Source organism: Pseudopipra pipra, chromosome 17 (genome assembly GCF_036250125.1).
Source record: "Pseudopipra pipra isolate bDixPip1 chromosome 17, bDixPip1.hap1, whole genome shotgun sequence".
Taxonomy (NCBI): domain Eukaryota; kingdom Metazoa; phylum Chordata; class Aves; order Passeriformes; family Pipridae; genus Pseudopipra; species Pseudopipra pipra.
In genome coordinates this window covers 4,617,591-4,637,921 of record NC_087565.1, presented here as the reverse complement: position 1 = coordinate 4,637,921, position 20,331 = coordinate 4,617,591, and the positions used below count along the sequence as shown (strand labels likewise).

Below are 20,331 nucleotides of genomic sequence, written 5' to 3'. Positions count from 1 at the left end.
ATGAGAACTGCTCATTAAAACCAAGCAGAAGTGCCAGGAATGAATGACAGCCTTTGTGGCTGACTGGGCTCCAGTCTGATTGCAGGTGTGAATAAGAGGCAGAAACCAATTACTGGGGATATGAAGGAAAGGAAAATACAACTGTGTGTGCAAAACTTGCCATGACTAAAACAGAAATCATGAGAGGGCCAAGCTCAAGCCTGGTTTGCCTCCAGTGATTTCAGGTGAATTCAGCCTAGAGGATGGAGTTTCTAGAAGCAGAATAACCTGGGCATAAGGGAAAGAAAATGTCAGCGAGTGATCATGTCACAGTGAGTATTCCCTCTTCTTTTCCTCCTTCACAACCACAGTGGAATCACTGGAACTAAAATGGCAAAGACTGGGGTTGCCCCTTTCCCACAGCCACCACATAAGCATGGGAAAGCATGGGGCCTTGGATGAGTGAAGGGACACTGGAGCCAGCCTCAAGTCTGTAACCTTGGCTTTTTGTATTCTGCAGCATTCCATTACAATCACCCCTCTCTTCCTAATTCACAGCCTTTTTTTTCCCAAACTGATGTTGAGTGCTGTCAGACACCACATCAGCCACATCCTGCATGTCCTCCCAACCTTTTGCTATTTGCCAGCTCAGCTGTTTTGCATTTCAGGAGCAAAGCAGAACAGCCAGACTGCACCTCCAAGCTGGCTGATTGTTCCCGAGCAAGCTTTTAAGACACCTGCTACACCCAGAGCCACAGGCCAGTCAAAGGTCGTGCAAACACCTTTCCTTCACTGGCCTGGGTGCCACTTCTTCCCATTGTCAGGTCTCTGAGGTGCCTTCATCTGTGAGTGCACCAGGAAAAGTCTCTTACAAAGCAGAACACGATAGACCTGATAACCTGGCTTGGTGTAGTTACATTACTGTCTAAAAATGAATGTGTTATTGCACTTATTGACTAAAGATCATTGGTTTAGTACATTAAGAAACCACAGCTTCTAAGGAGTTTCCTATTAATTTACCTACATTGAGTTTTCCATGATTGCTTCATCGTTTACGGTTATTTCGTTTTATGCATCCTAGATGAAGGCTTTTAGCACTCAGCCTTAGATGCATCAAAGTGCTGGCATCTGCCACAAAAGCCTGTGCAGTGGGGATTGCGGGCAGGCACCCAAGGGTCCAGGAAAACAAGACATCTGAATTATTTTTATGTCCCTTCACAGTTCACCTACAATTATACTAAAGCACAGGGTGTATAACACTACATTCAGGATGGATGCAGGTAACAAAGATGCCCTTGTAGCTACTCCAAAGTTCCGGATTCCTTTTTTACTGGAAGAACTACAATCTGTAATCCTCCTTTTCAGGGTCACCAATGGATTAAGAAGACCTCAAGGTAATACTTTGTTCCATCCTCCCTTTCCCTTGCAGAACTCAAAACGGGGAAGATGAAATGAGGACCACAGTGAAAAGGAATTCAGTAGAAAAGAGGAAAAAAAAATTACACTGGCTTTAGCAGTTAAAAATACATGCCTAGGAAGACATGCAAGGAAGACATTGAGATCAGAGTGGCTGATTTTCCAGAACACAGAACTGGACATGGACAGATGAGAGGACAGCATTACGAACAGCACTGCTCGTTTTCATCTCTGCCAAAAACAACCTCGACGTTAAGTAACTGAAAGGAGGCTTTCTCTGGGGAGGAGTCCTTGCTCACACTATGCCTCCCCAGATAAAACAACCTCACCTGGCAAAAGGAAACACTGCAGAAGTCAGGATAATTTTTTCAGCTAGACTATTGACCAAATCTTTGCCATTTGGAAATGTCTCGAAATGCTGCCTGTGCAACTGCTGATCACCCGTTATTTAAACCACAGCTTTCAAGGCTAAACTTCAAGGAAGGCCCCAGCACCATCAAAACACGCAGCAGGAGGCTGACTCAAAGGTTCAGGCTATTTATGCCACTGTAAAGGATTTCCTACCATGGAGAACTGCTCATTATGAACCCTACATCATGCCCCATTCCTCTTTGTTACCCATTCAGAGATGGGATTTACCACTCTACTTCTGAGCTCCTGGTACACACGAGCCTCAGGCATGAGTCCTAACCTCTAGACTGACAGATAACAAAAACAGCTAGCAGGTCAAAAAAATTGCAAGAAAAGAAAAGATACAAGTTGAAACAATTAATGAAGAAAATCAGAGATACATATACTGTTAGAACTGCAGTTTTTATGCTTTTAAAGCTGTAGTTTGTTGGCTTTCTGAGGGAGACAGAGACTGGTGATTTTGAGAATTAAGACGGACTCCAAAAAAGAGCATGCAAAAATCCGAGTTCACAAACATGCGGCATCACTCAGTGCCCTGCCACTCCTGGGCTGTCCACCTGCCTGGCTGCGGGGCGAGGAGCTGAGGGGGGGTCCCCTGCCAGCATTCACAGCATGCAAACTCCGGGCAGAGGGAATTCTCAAGAAGGTGCATGTTTGCTGCTGGGAAGCAGTGCCTGAGGTGGGGGAAGAGACTCTTCCAGTGCAGGTGTGGATGTAGACGTATTTACGCACAGGTAACACGAGATATGTGTGTCTGTGTACCCTTATGGCCACGGGTGTGCTAAGGGATGCTCGCTGGGAGTTCCCTGAAGCCACCTAACAATTGTCAGCTTGATGAAAGAGATGCAAACCCTGCTTGTACAAAACCCTCTGCTCTAGCTCTAGCTGTCTGTTCCCCACGGGGTCTAGAAACAGAACCATTCACAATGCCAATGTCAACGCTCAGGGGAACCCGTGTCCCCTACGTCTGGCGGGACAGGCTGAGATTAGTCCTTCTCTAGCTGCGTAGTAGAGGTGCTAGATAGGCAAGCCATGGCTTCCAAAGGCCACAAGACTAGGAAAGGTCAATTTGTCGTGTTCAGAGAGCCAAAGGAACGGTGACTGAGCAGAGGTAGGAAGCTGGCATTTCTCATGCTGCTAACTGGACATTGCTGTACAGTGCAATTCAATTTGCAAGGACTCCCTGGACCCTTGGGAGGGATGGAGCAATAGGGAGGAAGGGGCATTTTTTTTTTTTTAGGAAAAAAAAAATTAAATTTTTAATTTTTCTTTTTTTTTTTTATTTTTAATTTTCCATCATTTGTTAAACTTCATGTCCTGGCCTCCTCCCTTGCTCAGCAGACACCGGCTTGCTAGCCCAGAACAAATTCCCCATCCTCATCTCTTTGGTTCATGTGCTCTGCACGGTCGGCAGACAAGGAAGCCTCTGATTTCTGAGCGGGCAGTGGGGAGGCTCTTCCACCTTTTTTTACTCATCTAGTACCTCTATTAAGCAGAGAAGTGATCAGAACGGGTGGTAGCAGGGTAGAGGGAGAATGAGCCGTGCAGCTTTTGATTAGTTTCGTGCGACGCATTTCCCGTGGTACCTAGAGTTTCCTGAGCAGCATCCGCAAAGTGACTCTCTGCACGGTTTGCTCTTACTGGAAATGAGGGGAGAGTAAAAATTAGACCTGGAAGCAAATGCCAGACAGGAAACTTTTGATTACTGACTCTAGGTTTAAAAGACAGGTGTTTTGAGGGCCGGGTTCATGACAGGATTGTTCTCTTTGAGTGCTAAGTGAAAAGAAAAACTTTAAAAATCAAGAGGGTTTCTGAAATTTGTCTCACTGTGGTCAGTAAATTTCATTATTAGAACTGATGCATTCTGCATTGAGTTGGTGGCATCATTTTATCTACAATTAACTACAGGAAGATTTTTTTTATCTGCATTGGAAACAAAAAAATACTCTCCTCTTCCTCTAGACAAATAAAAACCCCGTAAGTTTTTTTAAATTGTCTAAGCAATGGAAAGCCAAAACTTTAACTTGTTTTGTCAAACAGTATCAAAAAAGCTCAAATTTCTTTTTTTTTTTTCCCCAAAAAAATCCCCACTCTCAAAGAAAGCTAGTTAATCTGTGAATTATTTGCACTTCTCATACAGGAAATAGAGTTAAATTAAGCCTGGCATTTAAAAAAATAAAAATAGATAAAAACGCGGTGTGGTGCAGTCCCTTATGGGAAGGGAGTTGAACATCTGTGTTCACACATCTGGCTTTCATGGTGCTTTTTAGACAGGCCCTACCACTTCTGGGGAGTTACTGACTTTGACAAGGCACCACCACAGCTCCATCCCAAATCACTGCTCAGGCACTGCCCTGCCAGGAGATCACCACCACAACCAGGGTCCTCCACGCCATGGAGCAGCCCTCTACCTGTGGAAGGGGAATGACGTGGCCCCCATCACCCCACCAGGCCACCAACCACCAGCAGGCAGCACTTGCCAAATTCATGGGCAGACTGAAAAGGCTGAAGGGCATCAAACCCCAATTTCGTGTTGCACTTGAAGTCGGCAGTCGGAGGAGCGCGTGGGCACAGCATCCCATGCAAGCTCAGCCGACACCACCCTGGGCATCCTGGGGACTCCTCAGGTGCCCACAATGGCACCCCGCATCCCCAGGTAGCCCCAGGGACTGGTGGTGCTACTGGGGCTGTTCTGGAGCTGGCGTGGGAGTGGGACATTCAGCATGCAGAGCCTCAGGGAGATGTGTGGGTTACTCTCCTCTTAGCCTCTCCAGAAAGATGCAGTTCCTTCCGCGCAAATAATCCGCTCCCCTAAAGGCAACTGATTATTTCCAGATTACTGTCAGTCCCAGCATGAGTCTCTGACACCAGTTTAATTGGTTAGAAGGGCAAATGCCAGCCCAGGCTAATGTGGCCCCTCGGGCTCCTGTGATTGGCCCTGGTTTCCATGGGCAGTAGAGGTTAGGGACACCTTGGACACCCTAGGCTGGATGAGCAGGGGCCCACTGAGTCAACCAAAGGCATCCTCCAGTGCATACAAAAGCCTTAATCACACCCCTGGACAGAGATATTAATGTGTGTATCTCAGACAGACATAAACATACACTGATAGAGAGATATACACACAGATATACACACACGTTACAAGGTGGCCCAGTCCGGCATCCACTCAATCCATGGTCATGGTCCTGCTGAGTTCATTGGAGTCAAGGACAAACCACAGCTGAGAACAACCTTCCAAAGAGGTTCTTCTCATTACCTACAGCACTGAACTCATGCTGGACAAAGTAATCTGAGTTTTAGCTTCCCAGTTCCCTGGAATCCTTCTGTTTCTTTTTCTCTGATATTAATGTATTATTACGATCATTTGGCTCATTAATTTTTAGCTTTTCATCTCATTGTATTTTGGAAAATACAAGAGGAATAAATGTGGTCATGGATGCCTTCAGATGTTTATCAAACCATCTGTTAAAGAGCATCTGAAGCCCACATTTTGTACAGGAGCCTCCATAGCCCTGGCTAACCATGTGTCTTTTTGACATTATAATCAAAGCAAAATAAACAGAAATGAGATGCCACAACTAATTTCACCCCTAATTAACAGAAGAGTAATCACACCCCATTACCAGTCTGTTCTGCTGCCATTCTGCAGCAGAAGGGGTGAGGAAAGCATCACCACAGAGCAGCCCCACCTCCCTGGGGATATGAGGCAGAGAGGATTCGATTTGGACCCTGCATGACAGCAGTGGTCTCGGAGGTGTGATGGGTTCTCAGTGCCCTGGCAGCACAGCCAGCCTGAGGAGGGGCAGGGGGCAACTGCTCAGCCAGGGCAGATGGCAGGGTGGACACAGCACCCAAAGCAACAGGTAACAGGAGGCCCTGAAAGCTTTACTTTTTTTAAAAAGAGAGGAAAATAAAAGCAGGGGAAGAGGTATGTAGCACGTAGAAAAAGGCCAGCCTCTTTTCTGCTCCTCACAGCCTGAGTTCCACGTCTGGGGGAGGTGAGCTCCTGGCCCCCGAGCAGGTCAGCAAGGAGCTTTCCCAGCTCTTGGTCTCAGATGGATTCAGACAGGCTTGTGGTGGAAAACAAAACAGAAACGACAGAGAAAGGACGTAACCTGTCTCTCAGATCAGCTGTCCCATTTTATGCCAAGACCAAATCAAAAGCCACCTGAGGTGACCTTGAGCCCCTGCAACACTAACCCCATCACCTCCTCACATCCTCCCACCCTCGGCAGCAGCTCTCTGAGTGCTGCCTGGGCAGAAATCAGCATGGCCACAGCAGCACTGGGGTCAGAGGGCAGCATCACCACTGTGAACAAGCATGACTCTGACAGCCACCCTGTGAGCTGACAGAATGCTTGGGATGCTCCTTGACCTCACAAGGCAATGTTTTTCCTGCACAGCACATTCCCAAAAGCTGTGCCAGCATCCCTTCTCTAAAACTCTTTCTGTTTCATTTGCTGTAAGGACTTTGTGGTGTATCAATCATGGAAAGAGGGATATAGGAAATCAGCCACTCCCTATACATCACTACACCTGCTATCTCCAGGTGTTAGACTGTTTCCTTACAGCAATGGAAATGGAGAGTGGCAAATCCTTTACCAGCTGAAGCAATAAAAGCTTCTGCTATGAGAGACAATTCATCCCCAGGAGCTTCCTGAGTGAAGCATCATCAGCAACTGGGTGATTAACTATTGGGTGGGCAGAGAAACAGGATGAGTTCTCTTTTCTAAGGGCAGGATGACACACTGAGCATCACCAGGAGGCTGCTAGAAATTAAAGTGGGTGGAAGATCTGGGATGTGAATGCAAAAGATCCAGAAAATTTTTTTGGGGAAAATAGGTAATTTGGTCCTCCCTTAATGCAAAATTCCTTCCTGAGGTCTGAGACATTATCAGGCAGAAAGAGGACAGTGGGAGCAGGTAGAATTGATATTGTCCTAACAAAACAGAAGGAAAGAGCTTTGGTGCTGCCATGGCAGCTGAACTAAATGATATGGAACATACTCTAATGTTATTTACAAAGCAGCTGCAGACCCTCAGCTTAAGCCCTCCTGGGTCTGGGCTTAGCAACAAAACCCATCGGTGTCACAAGAGACAGATGCACCACAGCAGCAGGAAACAGCCTTTAGAAATGACTCTGATGAAGGACCTATATATAGGTCCTATATAGTAAAAAATACTCTGGGAAAGGACAGGGGAGGACTATTTTTACCTCTTTCTGTGACATAAGATTGAGAAAGCAATGTAGAAAATGAACAGGGAGAAACCTGCAACCTCTACGAAGAAATATTGTATACAACCTAATGTTTTAACTGGTGAATATGAACCCTGTAAGACAGGACTGAGATTCAAAAATAAGAAAAAAAACTAGTGCCTGAGAAATAAGACTAATACCTATGATTACAGAGCTGCTGGTTGATGTGACCCTGTGAGGGACTGCTGGACCTCAGATCTCCTCTTCTATGGAGCTGATAGAGCTGAACAGAGATTTTGTCTCATTGTCACATTGTGAGAAATGTGGATTTACCCTTTAATGCATCCAAAGTATATCACTGGCTGAGACAGAGCAGTGGAGCAGCCAGACCCTGGGATGAAATGCTGACCCTCCTGATGCCACAGGCAGGTAGGCAAGATTTCAGCCTTGGTCTGCTCCCAGAGAGCCCTTCCCATGTAATGTTCCCTGCTTTAATAATGATGGATGGAGGCTGCCTTTGCTCAAGCTACACTTGAGACCCCAAATAGGAAAAAAAAAAAATCTGGATAGTTGAAACATGATCTTGGAGATTTGGGTTATTTGGCAGGAAAGTGGATGGAATGCTACAGAGGTTCTGCTTGCAAAGAAAAGCTCAAATGAAAGACAGAAAAAAAAGAGGGAGGGGAGAGGGGGAAGGAAGGAAGGAAGGAGGAAAGATTAAATTTCACTCTTTAGTCAGCACCATATCTACCCAGATATCTTTGGTTGGCTTTTATGCCACAGAAAAATTAGTTTCTGGCCTCTTATAAGCTAAAAGGCATGGTTGAGAGGTACATCTGCAGAATGCCAGGCTCTAGCTGTACTTCTGAAAAACATATTCATTGTTCAGAAAATTTAGGCTGTAAGCTATGTTTTGAGGTATGAGATGGAAGATCTGAAAGCCAAGCAGATGATCTCCACAGATCATCAGTTCTGTGTCTCTTCACTCAAGAAAAAAAAAGAGATTCAGTCCCAGAATTACTTCTTAAAAGAACTGGGAAAACATAGGACAAAAAAAAAATCCCAGAATCAAACACTTTTAAGAGGATGAAAAGTATCCTAAGAGTATCCCAAACACCAGCCCTGTTGCTTTCCCTGGGACACGTGAGTAGCAAAAAGCTCTCCCGTAGGTGAGATTTACGGCTGCCCTTGGAAAGTGCTCACTACGTTTCAGACCACGCTCTGCGTCGTGGACTCGAGGCGTGGAGGGAAGATGGAGCAGGGACTGTGCCTCATCCAGAGGGAAGGGGGTGGAGAAGGGGTGTCTCTAACATGCCACGCTGCGCCGTGTCAGAGAGCCCTCCTGTGTCCCACGGAGCAGCAGGTCGGCGCGGCCCCGTGCAGTGCCCTGCGGCGAGAGGAGCTCAGGAGAAGTTGCTGACTTGGTGACACGGTGATGGCTTCGTGTTCCCGTGTCACCTCTGCCCAGCACGGCCTTGGGTGACGGAGACACGGGCAAAGCATCACCCACCCATCGGCACACGTTGAGCCCGTGTTATGCTACTCCAGCTACGACTCCAGCAATGAAATAAAATAAAGAAGCATAAACCAAAGCCCTGCTGTCACCCCGGGTGAGTGTCTGCCAGCTCTGCCCGTGCTGCCACCACTCTCCCTACCTCCCGCAGCCTCGCTACCCTCGCAGCTACAGCCCGAGGCAGACTGGAAGGAGGATATGATTTAAGGTCCAGCATACACGTGGATACATTGGACTGGCACAGCACAGAACAAGCACGTCAATACCTAGAATGCTTCCCTCGATGGCGCCACGACATGGTACACACACGCACACACGTACACAGAAATCTACAGGGAATGCATGGGAATGGCGTGTTGGCAGTGATACAGACCTTGGCGATGGTTCGGGCTGCTGCTCTTTCCTTTAAACAGAAGCAATAGTACATTAGCATGGTGTCAGGTGGCAAAAAGATGTTGCTGCTTCACTGTTAAAACAGAACGAAACGACAATACCAAACAATACAACTAAGTGGAAGTTGTGGACAGAAGAAAGGGAAAGGAGCGCTTAATTCCTGGAGTTTCTGGCCTGGACAGAAGATCACTGGAGACTCACACAACCTCAGAGAAGACACATACAACGCACAGGGTTGAAGAGTTTATCCCAACCCATCCTTGTGCCTACGCAGGACTGAGACACCTGAGGGTCGTGTGATTTGTGTGAGCACAGGAGGACTTCTGTGGGCTCAGAGAGCGGCCCCCTTCCTTTGGAATTGCACTGTCCTGATGTTTCTGCACACGGGGAAGGGTTTGAATGGCTCCCATGGTCCTGCATTCTTTTTTCCTCCCTGGTCATTGGGACAGAGCCAATGTCAGATCTCCGGATCATGGATTCACGCCACAGTGCCAACGCAGGGTGCTGGGAGGGGCACATGGGTGGGAAGGATCATGGACCCCTGCCCTGACATCCTGACACCCCAGGTGGGGTTTCTGCCTCCAAAGCCTTTGGCAGCTACTTTACCAGAGTAACTGGCAAAGGCTACATGGAGGGAATGGGATGCCACAATTTCTGTATGTGGTTTCCTACTGAGATCCCAAACTTGATTGCCCTGAAAAATCACTGAGGGCAAAGTGAGCTGAACACCTACAAAAGGGCAGTCACGACACTGCAAGCCACGCTAAGGCCACACTGAAAAAATATCTCACCTTCACTGACCAGGCATTGTGGTGGCATTTCCCTCCAGCAACGAGGAAAACCTGTTCTGTCTTCAACTACTCCAATTCACAACCTCTACACAATGGGGAATTGCACTTAGTGTGGGACCCCCATCAGCCTTGCCCCTGCAGCCCCCCAAGAGAGGGAACAGACTGTGTTTCTCAGCAGATACAGGTCTGTCTTCCCTAACACAGATGCCCTCCAAGCATGATGCTATACCAGTCCTGGCCCTGCCACTACTCAGCAGCGACTGCTGAGACCTGCACAGACCCTGACCCCTCTCCCTTTGGCTAAAGGCAGCAGCTGGAGAGACTAAAAAAATCCCCGTCCACCATCTGCTCCTCGCTCAGAAAAGCTTAGAAGCCCAGCCTCAGTCACTAGCTCAGATACTCATATTTTAATGCTTTCAGGCTGACCCAGGGGTCTACAGATCTCTGTTCTTTGCTGAGGCACACAGCCCAGGGCAGGTCCCATTCCGTGCATCCCCAGTGGGCCCCAATGCCCACCACCACAGCCAGCATCTCTCCATCCCTCCCAGGGTCTGCAGGCTCCCCATTCACAAACAGGGCAGCCTTGACTGCTGAAAACCCCAAGAATTACCCCTCCTGAGCAGAGGGGGAAGCTGCAGGACTCCTGGCCTTCTGGGAGAATCCTGTATACCTTACCACAGCAAAATTTAGCAAAAGTCTCTCACTGCTGCAACCTTGTCTGCACTCACTGGAGGGAACAGAGAACGAATTAACACATTGTGGGCCTGAATCTCCTCTGAGGGTGTTGAAGAGCAAAAAGGTCAGAGGAAAACTGGGAAAACTACCTCAATCACCCTCTTTGAGAATACAACTTTTCCTTGTCAGTCAAGCACTGTGACACTGCTCCAGAGCCAAGTGAGGCTGAAGGAATTCATGTAGTAGAGCATGGGAGAGGGACAGGGAGGAGGTCACTGAAGGACCCATGGGGGACCAGCTGTCAAACCTCTCACATCTTCAAGGCTGTCTGTATGCAAAAGCCAGGAAGGTAAAAAAGAAAAGAAAAGAAAAAAGGTTGCAAAGTGTGTGCTTTCCAAACTCTCTTAACTCTTGCTAACCTGAATGTCAGTCCCGACTTGCTCTTCAGGTTCCTCAGGAGCTCCAGCTGGTTCAGAGGAGGGATTAGTCTAGAGGGAGAAAACAAAAGCCATTAATATACAGACAGAGCTGATTCCAGAGCCTCCTGCCTTGGCAACTTCCCCCGCTGCCCCATCCTTTCAACCAGAACCAGCTTTGTGCCATCAACTGCAACTGGGGAACAGCTCGGGAAGGATGGAGAGGGATTTGGCTGCTGCTTCCAGCAGTGTCCTAAGGCAGAGCAGTGGGGTAAGAGAGAGAAAGAGACAGCAAGAGAGAGAGAGAGAAACTTGTCTGCACCATTGGATTTTGAACCTCCCAAAAACCAAGTGGCTGCCAGGGTTCCTGGGCAGCCCAGGTGTTTTGGCAGAGCTGTTTCACCACCCGTAGTCTGGCAGGTTGGCATTGCTGTTGCTGGAGGTCAGCACTTTGGATGTGTGCTAAGTGGAGAGAAACTCCAGTTTTGGGGCAAAACGGGAAAAATCAACCCTGCTGCTCTTGGGAATGTGGGGAGGCAGGGGAAGGAGCAGCTTATGGGGCAGAGAAAACAGGGACCTCAGGTTGTGAGGTAAAATTAGGCAAAATCCTGTATTGTTGCCTTCTAGGAACCATGGGCTTCCTTCCTTTCTCAGTTACAAAAAAAGAACCTGATGGTGGGAATCCTGGTTAATAACTGAAAAAAAACCCCAAAGAACAAATACCTTGTGGCCTGTCCTGCTTTTGTGCTAAAAGCCATTGAATTAGCTCCTACATCCACTTTTGGCTTCTTCCCTCAGACCCTGAGAGGCTGAGGCTTGCTCCATAAATATTTAATGCTGACATTCACAGCCAGGTTTTCAACCAAGAGAAACATAAGCTGGAGGCATCAGGGGGGAGGACAGAGAACGCTGCACACGACTGGGAAGAGCAGCATCTGCTTAAGAGCTCACTTGGGGGCTCTGTATTCAGGGTCAAGGCCAATGGGGCTCATCTCATGACTGGCTGCAAAATCCTCCCTGGGCCACCAGCGTACCCTTGTCAAACTGTGGAAGTGCCACATGGCACCACTGTGCCCACAGGGTGCAGGGTGAGCACAGCAGCTGCCTCGGGTCATGCTGGTGACAAGTGTCTCAGGGATGAAGGGAAGGACCTGGGAACAGGCTGCCTGTGCCTGCCCACATCCACGACAACCCAAAGTGCCACAGCCCCAAGGCAGCCTGTTTCAGTGGAAGCAAGAAGGATCTACTCAAACTGTCCCAAAACTGCAACTCAGGATGGGAAGGAAAGGAGTGCAGGGGCTTGCAGACTAACAGGCTGGTCTTAGCTGAGGTGCTGGAAGAAATGGGGCTCCTGCTTACTGTAAAATAAAGGCAGAGATATTCATGCCCACCTTTTTTCAGCCATTATGAGACCAGTAGTTTTACACTTCAGAAAAAAAAAAAAAAACACAACCAACTGGAAAAGCCTCTTCTCCTCTGCATGCATGAAACTTATCCTCAAAACCACAGATGCTCAGCAGAGATTTGGTGTTCACAAGATTGAGGCAATCAGAAAATTTTCCAATTCTAAGTATGGAGAAAAGAATAAAAATAGGCCTGAACATTTTGGCTCAGCTCCCCAGTCCAGCTCTGTTCGCTTCCATCCAGAGAAAAGCACATCCTCATCTGCTGAATTAATGATCCTCTTCACTCCAGTCATCAGGATGAAGCCGACCTTGGTTCAGTGGAGCAGTGCATGAGTGCTGGGCTGATACCTCCCTTCAAAACCACCGTAGGGGTTGGAGATTCATTTCAAGATGGGAGAGGTGATGCATAAAATCAAGCACAAAGTGTACTCAGCAGCTAATGAAGGGTGCACAACTGTTCTTTGGTGAGTTAGCTTCTCAGGGAGGTCCATACCCAGCAGAACACAGCCCTACTTTCTCCAGCTGGGATCACAAATCCAGGGCTCTCACTCATGCAAGTCTCAGCTGAAGAGCTCATCAGCTCACTAAATTGAAGGGTTCAGGATTCCAAAAGGAGCTACTTCTTTTGCATTAGCCCATGGTCTGCACTGTGCTGAAAGTGGCCACCTCTTGGTGGCCATGTTTCCATGCAAAGGTACAGAGACACAGCAAACACAGAAATCCACCATTTCTGTGGTTGGTTGATGGGTCTGGTAAACATGAGATGGAAATAAGCAATATTTTACTGAAGTAATAATAATAATAATTATTAAAAATGGGTGTAAACTCATCCATGTACTCAATTTAATCTCAGATTAATCTCAATTAAATGCTCAGCCTAACCTGTCACTGCAAGAGCAGCCTGGGGAACAGCTGCTGCATCGCACCATTTCTCCAGATCCTCAAAAACAAACAAACAAAAAAAGGCAGAACTCTGCATAGCTCTTTAACTGAGCTTTGCTATGAAATGCTGGATGCATGGCCCCCTGCCCTGGTGTGTGTGCCCAGGGGCAGGTGATGCAGGTGCCACCGTGTCCTCCAGAGATGTGCAGGAAGCACCCCTGGCTGGGGTGCCTCACGTTTTCTCTCTCTCCTCCTGGTCCGTGTGTCACTTGTTAGCAAGGGAAGCACGTTTTGGTTAAGGGGGAGCTGGGTGAGGAGCTCTGCACACCAGGGAACACACACAGCTCATGCCACCCACCACAAAAACACTGCTGCAGGGGACCCAGGGGAACCCACAGCTGCTCCCATCACCCCGCCCAGAGGAGCACAGAGAAACGTCACACTAACTCCGGGTGCCAGCTACCACATCCAGAGGGAAGGCAGACCCGCTATTCCTGGCAGCACAGATAACTGTCAAGCATTAGGGGACAGTGGGGATATCATGCCTCGGGCCAGGACACCACCAGAACCCCACAACACGAGGAGGGCAGCAGGACACAACACAGGGGGGAGCGTACACAGACACACACACACACCACGACACGCACACAGAGACAACGATGATTTTTTTGAACAGTCCCAGTAGGAACAGTTAAGGAGAGGGTGGCAAGGAGATGGATGCTGGAATGGGATGGAGGCCTAAATGAGTCTCCATGCTATGCTAGAGTTCCTATGAGCAGCCAATTTTTACCTTAACCATGACTTTATGTCTCCGGCTAAAGCTATTTTTCACAACTGAGAACATTTATGAAACTCATAAAATACTTCATTACAACAAATGGGATGGAAGTGGCACATTCTTATTTCACTCCCAGCAGTAGAAAAATGTCTGATTCTCAAAACAGACTGTTGTTCAGCAGAACAGGAAAATATATTTTTAACATTATACTTGCAGTTCATTGATGCAATTTGGTGTAAATTAAGCACACAAAGCTGTAAGTGTGATTTACTAAGGCTATAAAACTTACATCTGTGAAAACTGGAGCTGGGTTTGGAAATCAGACACTAAATCACATCAGCTCTAATGGCATTACTGCCTCTAGTGAGGATTTAAACTGCTCTAAAAAGAGAGCTTGGCCTGCAGTCTTGAAATGCAAGTCATTTATTCCCCATCTTAAAATATTAACTTGACTACACCTTCAGATACCCATCTCATTTAAAATATGCCTGTGATTTGCAAATCTACTCCTTTCTGCAGAACCTGAGATAACATTATTTATCATAAATCTTACACAGTCACATCCAGGTCTTTGCATTTGGATTGGTCCCAAAAGGTTAAGTCCCAGATTGAATAACTGTGGCTAATAACTGCTTGGCTCTAGGTCGGTCTTGGAAGGAAAAGCTGAAATGGAAAAGTCCTGCTGAGATGAAACATCTTTTTCCCAAAAATCAGACCGGATTACTCAAAGAAATGAATGATTATTTCAGTTTAGCATCCCAGATCTTTCTCTCCTCCACATGCTGTCCTCAAAAGCAGGCACAGCTGCTGTGGAGATTTTATTCTGTGCTCCCACTGATGGGTCCCATGGTGCCACCACACCAGCAAACTCAGCAAAGCCAGCATTACTGGGTGGGCACAGCTCCTGCAGCATAGAGCCAGAAAAATGACACAATGAAGGGTGGGAAAAGAGGGCTGGAGAAAGGGAACACACAGGAGTGATGGCAGAGGGAAATGAAGTATGAACGGGGACGTCTCCCTGTTAAGCGTTGCATGGGTTGGAGGAGGGGGGTAAGACCATCAAGAAATCATCCTTAAAAAAGCAAGCTTATCAAGCACTCTACCATTCTCCTTCCTTACATCACCATTTTGGCAGAGTTTCCCAACACCTGAGTGTACCAATAGCTAAAATGGCCATGGAGGTGCATAGGGTTAGTCTATCAGCAGCAGGAGGGGGCGTCTGCTTTGGGCTTTCACTCATTCCTTTGAAAAAACTCATCTGCAGAGGTTTCTTTTTCTTTCTTTTTTTTTTTTTTTTTAATTCAAGGCTTTGCATATTACAGTCCCAAATGAAGAACAAGGAGTGACATGACACACACTTTCAGAGTCACATGCACTTCATACCTGGAGGCACCATACGTTTGCGTTTGCGTGCTTTTCAAGAGTTTTCACCAAAGAAAACCAAAGGGATAAGAGAAAGAAAAACAGGGGGGGGAAGAGGTGGGGTGGAGGAAAGGGGGAAAAGAAACAGAATAAAGAAAATTAGCATATGAACGAAGTGTCTCCCCGGGAGCAGATGCTGTGGCCAGGCTCACAGGTGAGCACGGGAGCGTGGGCTGAGCTTGCTCCCGCTGTGGCTGGCTCAGAAACCACCACACACCCGTGTCACCCTCGGGGACAGGCAGCTGGCACCTTGCTCCAAGAGCAAATTGGCACCACAGAGCAGGGAAAGTGTGGGGGCCTCCCAGAGACCTTCCATGGGACATCCACAGCCCTTGGTCCCACCAGCCAGGAGCTCCTCGGGCTGGGCTGCTGACTTGGGCAGGATGTGCCCCATGGGTTTGTGGTTTTTTTTAGTGAAGACCAATATGTGAATGCAGTTGAGATCAAGGCTCTGCTCTCATGAATGACAACGAGAGCAAACTTTTTTTCCCAGTAAATCCAGTGGCTGATGCAGAACGGGTTAGGATGTCTGAGTGCACCAAGCTACCCATGCATCACAACCCAAGCCACACCTGCTCACAATGAAGCCTTGTGCATATTTCAGATTTGGTTCTACCACATTTTGTATTTAAAGGTTAAATTTGAGATTCTCTAAGAAGCCACCATATTTTCCCCAAACAAGATAGAGCAGCTTTACTGCAGTGATCTGAGTGATGTTCTGGAGCCACCTGAGCTCCTCCAAGGCATGTGTAACAATTTGCTCATATCAAGCAGCCACGCCTTTTCAGAGATGCCTTGGGAAGACGGATGAGCTGAAGGCACAGGGCTCCTGCTATGAGGAATAAGCAGCCTGATGTTGAGCAGAAAGGGTGCCAAGGTAATGGTGACTGCAGATCACCCCCGGGGCACCAGGGAGGGGGATGTTGTGTTCCTCCAACCCACTTCCAAACCACACCGTGGGTTGCAGACACGTGTCAGCAGCCATCACTTTAATGTGGTGCTGGGCTTGACGTGCTGCCATGGCTGCACCAGCACCAGCACAGGGCTGCCAGCCCCTGCCAGCCAGCTCAGGGAAGTGGGTGGGCAAGGAGAGATGGTCAGTGTGAGTGACAGAAGCTGCAGCCAGAACATACAGTTATTCCCTTTTTAAAAAAAAAAAAAAAATTCCAATTAATTTATCTAAATGCACCCAAAATATATTCAGAAGGTGTTCACTGCTTTCCTGGTAAAAAATGCTGTTTGACTAATGCCTGAATCCATCAGTGCACCCACAGCTCACTTGCTCAGGAGCTGGGATTTAAGGGAGAAGCTGGGACTGCAGTGAAACCCATGCCTAGGGAAGCCCAGGGTGACACTGCAGAGTGGGGCTGAGCAGCACCCACAGCATCAGCCAGCAAAACTGCTACAACCCTGCTACTTATCTGTCCTGGCTTCTTACTCAAGATAAGTGGGCTCTTTTAACTACATTTTTTTCCCTTTCTCCTCCCTAAAGTTTTTATTTAGCCCCTCCTGGAGCTCTTTAGCTTAGTTCTCCTCCTGCAGACCAGCTCCGTGGAAATACAGGTTTTAACGAGAGGATTAAGTAACAGGTAATTAAGTAACCTCAGTACTCTGCAATCAAAAGGGTGTCACTGCATGTCTGGCTGCGTGGTAAGTTCAGTAGTTCAAAGAGAATTAAAACCTGGCAAAATCCACTGAAAAAAAGCCCTGGGTGTCTGCAGTTTGCAGTGGACTTTGGGCCAGGCTCCATCCTCACCCTTTCCAGTAGCTGATCCCAGCCAGAAGGTCAGATACTGGGAGGGAGAGCTTCAATGGGTGGATTTAATGCTATTGGAAAACAGCTTTGTTCTGGTTTGTTGGGTTGTTGTTGTTTTGGGTTTTTTAGAGAAAATCTTGAAGTTGGCTCATCAATTTCCAGGGAAAAAGCAACCAATCAGACACACACTGGGAATGAATCCAATAAAAACTTACTGACCACAATAATGTGACTTCCAACAGGTTTTTATGGTGGATTAAGAGGCTGGCTGCTGTGTTTTAAATATATACTAATGCTTACCCCAGGAAATACATCCAGACTGTCTGCCCAAGGGCTAAAAGACACCAGTAGCACGGGAAAAATCAGGAAGGGATGATACCTGCACTGGCACAACCCAGTGCTGGACCACAGCCCTGTGTGGGAGCAGGGAGATGGGGCACAGGGAGCCCCACCATGCCCAACAAAACCCCACAGGAACATCTAACCAACATGTTCAACCCTGCTACAAACCCAGAGGGACCTGGGTAGCCCCCAAAAACACACCAGAAAGGGATGCAGGACGCAGGGCAGTGTGGGGTGAAAATGAATAGCAAAACTGTGCATTTTAGCTTCTGAGGAAGCCTCCTCCTTAGATACCACCAAGCCCAAGAGGGACATAAAGGATGCAGTACTTCCCCATGTCCCAGAGGGCATTGAGGTATGGCAGGGAACTCTGTCCCCACTTCCATCAAACTCCAAATCCCAAGAGGCTGTGAATTCCCACAGCACTGCTCTAACCTTAACAAAATGCCTGGGTACAATAAGTAGAGCAGGTAAAGCAAGGCAGATGGATGCTGCCAAAACTCAGTGGTGTTTATCTGCCTCATCCATCAAGGCTCCACCATCCTTCCCTACTCCTGTCAACAGACTGGGATGGATAAATGAAATATAAGAAATGGGAAAACGCTCACTGAATCCTGAGTTGGTTTTCCTCATCTCAGAGAAAAAAAAGGAAAGGAAAGGAAAGGAGGACACAGGGCAAATGCACCCAGGAGAGTACCAGGCTGGTCAAAGGAGGGAGAAAAGTTTGCTGAAAGGCAGAAGGACCATTAGAGACCAGTTGGATCAGCAAGGAGAGCCTGGAAGGGCACGAGGAGCTGCAAGTAGGGTGAGGGCAGCTTTTACCTACGATCCAGAGCAGCTTGGAGGGAGGTCTTCACACCTGGGCACGGCAACTGTCACAACACAATGCAACTACCAGTAGACATGAAAAAATAAAGGGGAAAAGAAGAGCATGTACAACACACAGAGACATGGAAATAAAAAAAAAAAAAAAAGGCAACATGAAAATTAAAATCAAGTCAAAAAGAAATACAACAAAAAATACAAAGCAAAAAAACTCCAAAAGACAAAGCATACACCGGCCCTTAAGAGCCTCTTGAAATCAACGTTTTCCATGAAAAAAACCCAGAAACAAATAAATGAAACTATATATCCAGATAACGGAAATAACTATGGAGGCAGTGGCATCACGAGGAAGGTAGTGGAAGAGGAAGCTGGAGGAGGAGGTACCTGTACATGGGGACGGTGACGGTGCGCTCGTAGTACTGCCAGGTGGAGTGCAGGTCTGTCCGGGACAGGTTGGTGGCATAAAATCTCCAAGCCGCCTGTGGGGGACAAGACACAGTGGGGTTGTGGGCCCAGGCATGGCCAGCACCACCCTCAGGTTTATAAACCTCAGCCAACTCTTGACTCCTCCCTCTGTTTTCTATGGGATGGATCCAGCATTTTTGCCTCTTCCTTGATTTGATACATGACAAATTTGGGGTGGTACCATGATGCTCCTCACCATGTGAGCCTGGTTAAAAGTTTTGTGGGTCTCGGGCACACACACCGGCAGGCTGAGGGCAAGGATGAAGTGGGTGTTGTTGCCTGTTAAGGAGTTAAAAATTTGGAAAGAAAGGAGCAGGGGAATGTAAAATGACTACTTTCAAATCTCCAAGATGTACACCAAGGCCAACCTTCTGCACGGACATCTGTTATCATGAAGAAAATGCTCCCAATTGTAATTTTATATCAGTATAAATATTCTCTTTGGGGAAGAAGAATGAGTGAAAACAGACTGTCCTAATGCATTTGTCTTGCTGTGCTGGGCTGAATTTCATTCCTTTTCTCCCCTAGATTCCCTGCCACATATGCTGTTTTCCCATGGTTGATTTCCTGGCATTTATTCCCAGACAAAACCAGTCACCAGCTGCTGTCTCACACCTTAAACACATGGCCCCACTTTTCACCAGCCCATTTCTTCCCCAACTTCTAAAAGTCTGTTAAGCCCCCCAAAACCAGGACAATGTAACCCCAAGGCTCCTTGGATGTGATCCTCACCTGGATCAGGCCCGCTGCTGGGTTTCGCCTCTTCTCAAAGTGTTTTTGTCGATGCTGCTCTTGAACTTTCAGAGCAAACCCCGAACCCAAGATGCCCTGGAAGAGAACAATTTGCAGTTAGCAGGGGTTTAGCTCAGCTTTCACTTGAAAGTTGTGGCCAGCTTTCCCTCCAAAGTTTTTTTTCTGGCTCAGTTTTTGTTTCAAACATAGAGGAAGGAAGGAGCCTCCACCCCAGCAGCCTTGGCAGACATTCTCCAAGGGGCAGCAGACTTTGCTGGCACCCACTGGAATTGCAGCTTTTCCCAAACCACCTCCAGCCAGCTGATAAAACACAAAACAACCCCAGAGTGTTGGCATTCATCAAATTATCCCCACGGGGATCCAGATCAGTGCAACACTCTGAAATGCATCTGTGAGTGATTTACTGAAACGGTGTAATCATAGAATCACAGACTGGTTTGGGTTGGAAGGAACCTTAAAGCTCATCTCATTCACCCCCCTGCCATGGAAAGGGGCACCTTCCACTAGACCAGGTTTCTCAGAGCCCTGTCCAGCCTGGCCTTGATGGGGCAGCCACAGCTTCTCTGGCCAACCTGTGCCAGTGCATCACCACCCTCACAGGGAAGAATTGCTGCCTAATAGCCAATCTAAATTTACCTTCTTTCCGTTTAAAGCTATTTATTACCCCCAAGAACAGCCCTCTGAGGGAAAAAATCCTTTATATTGCTCCAATAAATATTTGTGCAGAGCCAAATCTAGAATTTCCATCTTGTTTGCTCAAAGTGCCCCAGCTGTGGATATTCAGACAGGGTTTGCCCTTTTCTCCCTAATTTTTTGATTCAAAAGCCACAGACCATTGCAGCCAGGAGGGTGCATCGCGTTGCTGGATGCAGCTGTTGCAGCGGCACCAGCTCCAGGGGCTGGGGATAA

General features: G+C 47.5%; 1 protein-coding gene across 16 annotated transcripts in view; it reads right to left on the bottom strand.

The window, feature by feature from the left end:
* Positions 1-20,331, bottom strand: part of KCNQ2 (potassium voltage-gated channel subfamily Q member 2) — a 65,634-nt gene that overhangs the window by 15,936 nt on the left and 29,367 nt on the right. For 5 of the 16 annotated variants that reach the window (XR_010434839.1, XM_064674004.1, XM_064674003.1 and 2 more), the window contains exons 7-12: positions 19,402-19,497; positions 18,589-18,683; positions 15,243-15,272; positions 10,797-10,865; positions 8,892-8,921; positions 3,393-3,446 (exon numbers count right to left, since the gene is read on the bottom strand). Coding sequence is in view for 15 of the 16 variants with exons in the window: in XM_064674004.1 (XP_064530074.1) it covers positions 3,393-3,446; positions 8,892-8,921; positions 10,797-10,865; positions 15,243-15,272; positions 18,589-18,683; positions 19,402-19,497 (374 nt within the window). In the remaining variant the exon portion in view is untranslated. The remainder of the gene's footprint in view (positions 1-3,392; positions 3,447-8,891; positions 8,922-10,796; positions 10,866-15,242; positions 15,273-18,588; positions 18,684-19,401; positions 19,498-20,331) is intronic. The other 11 variants (XM_064674009.1, XM_064674008.1, XM_064674012.1 and 8 more) reach the window with 5 other exon arrangements.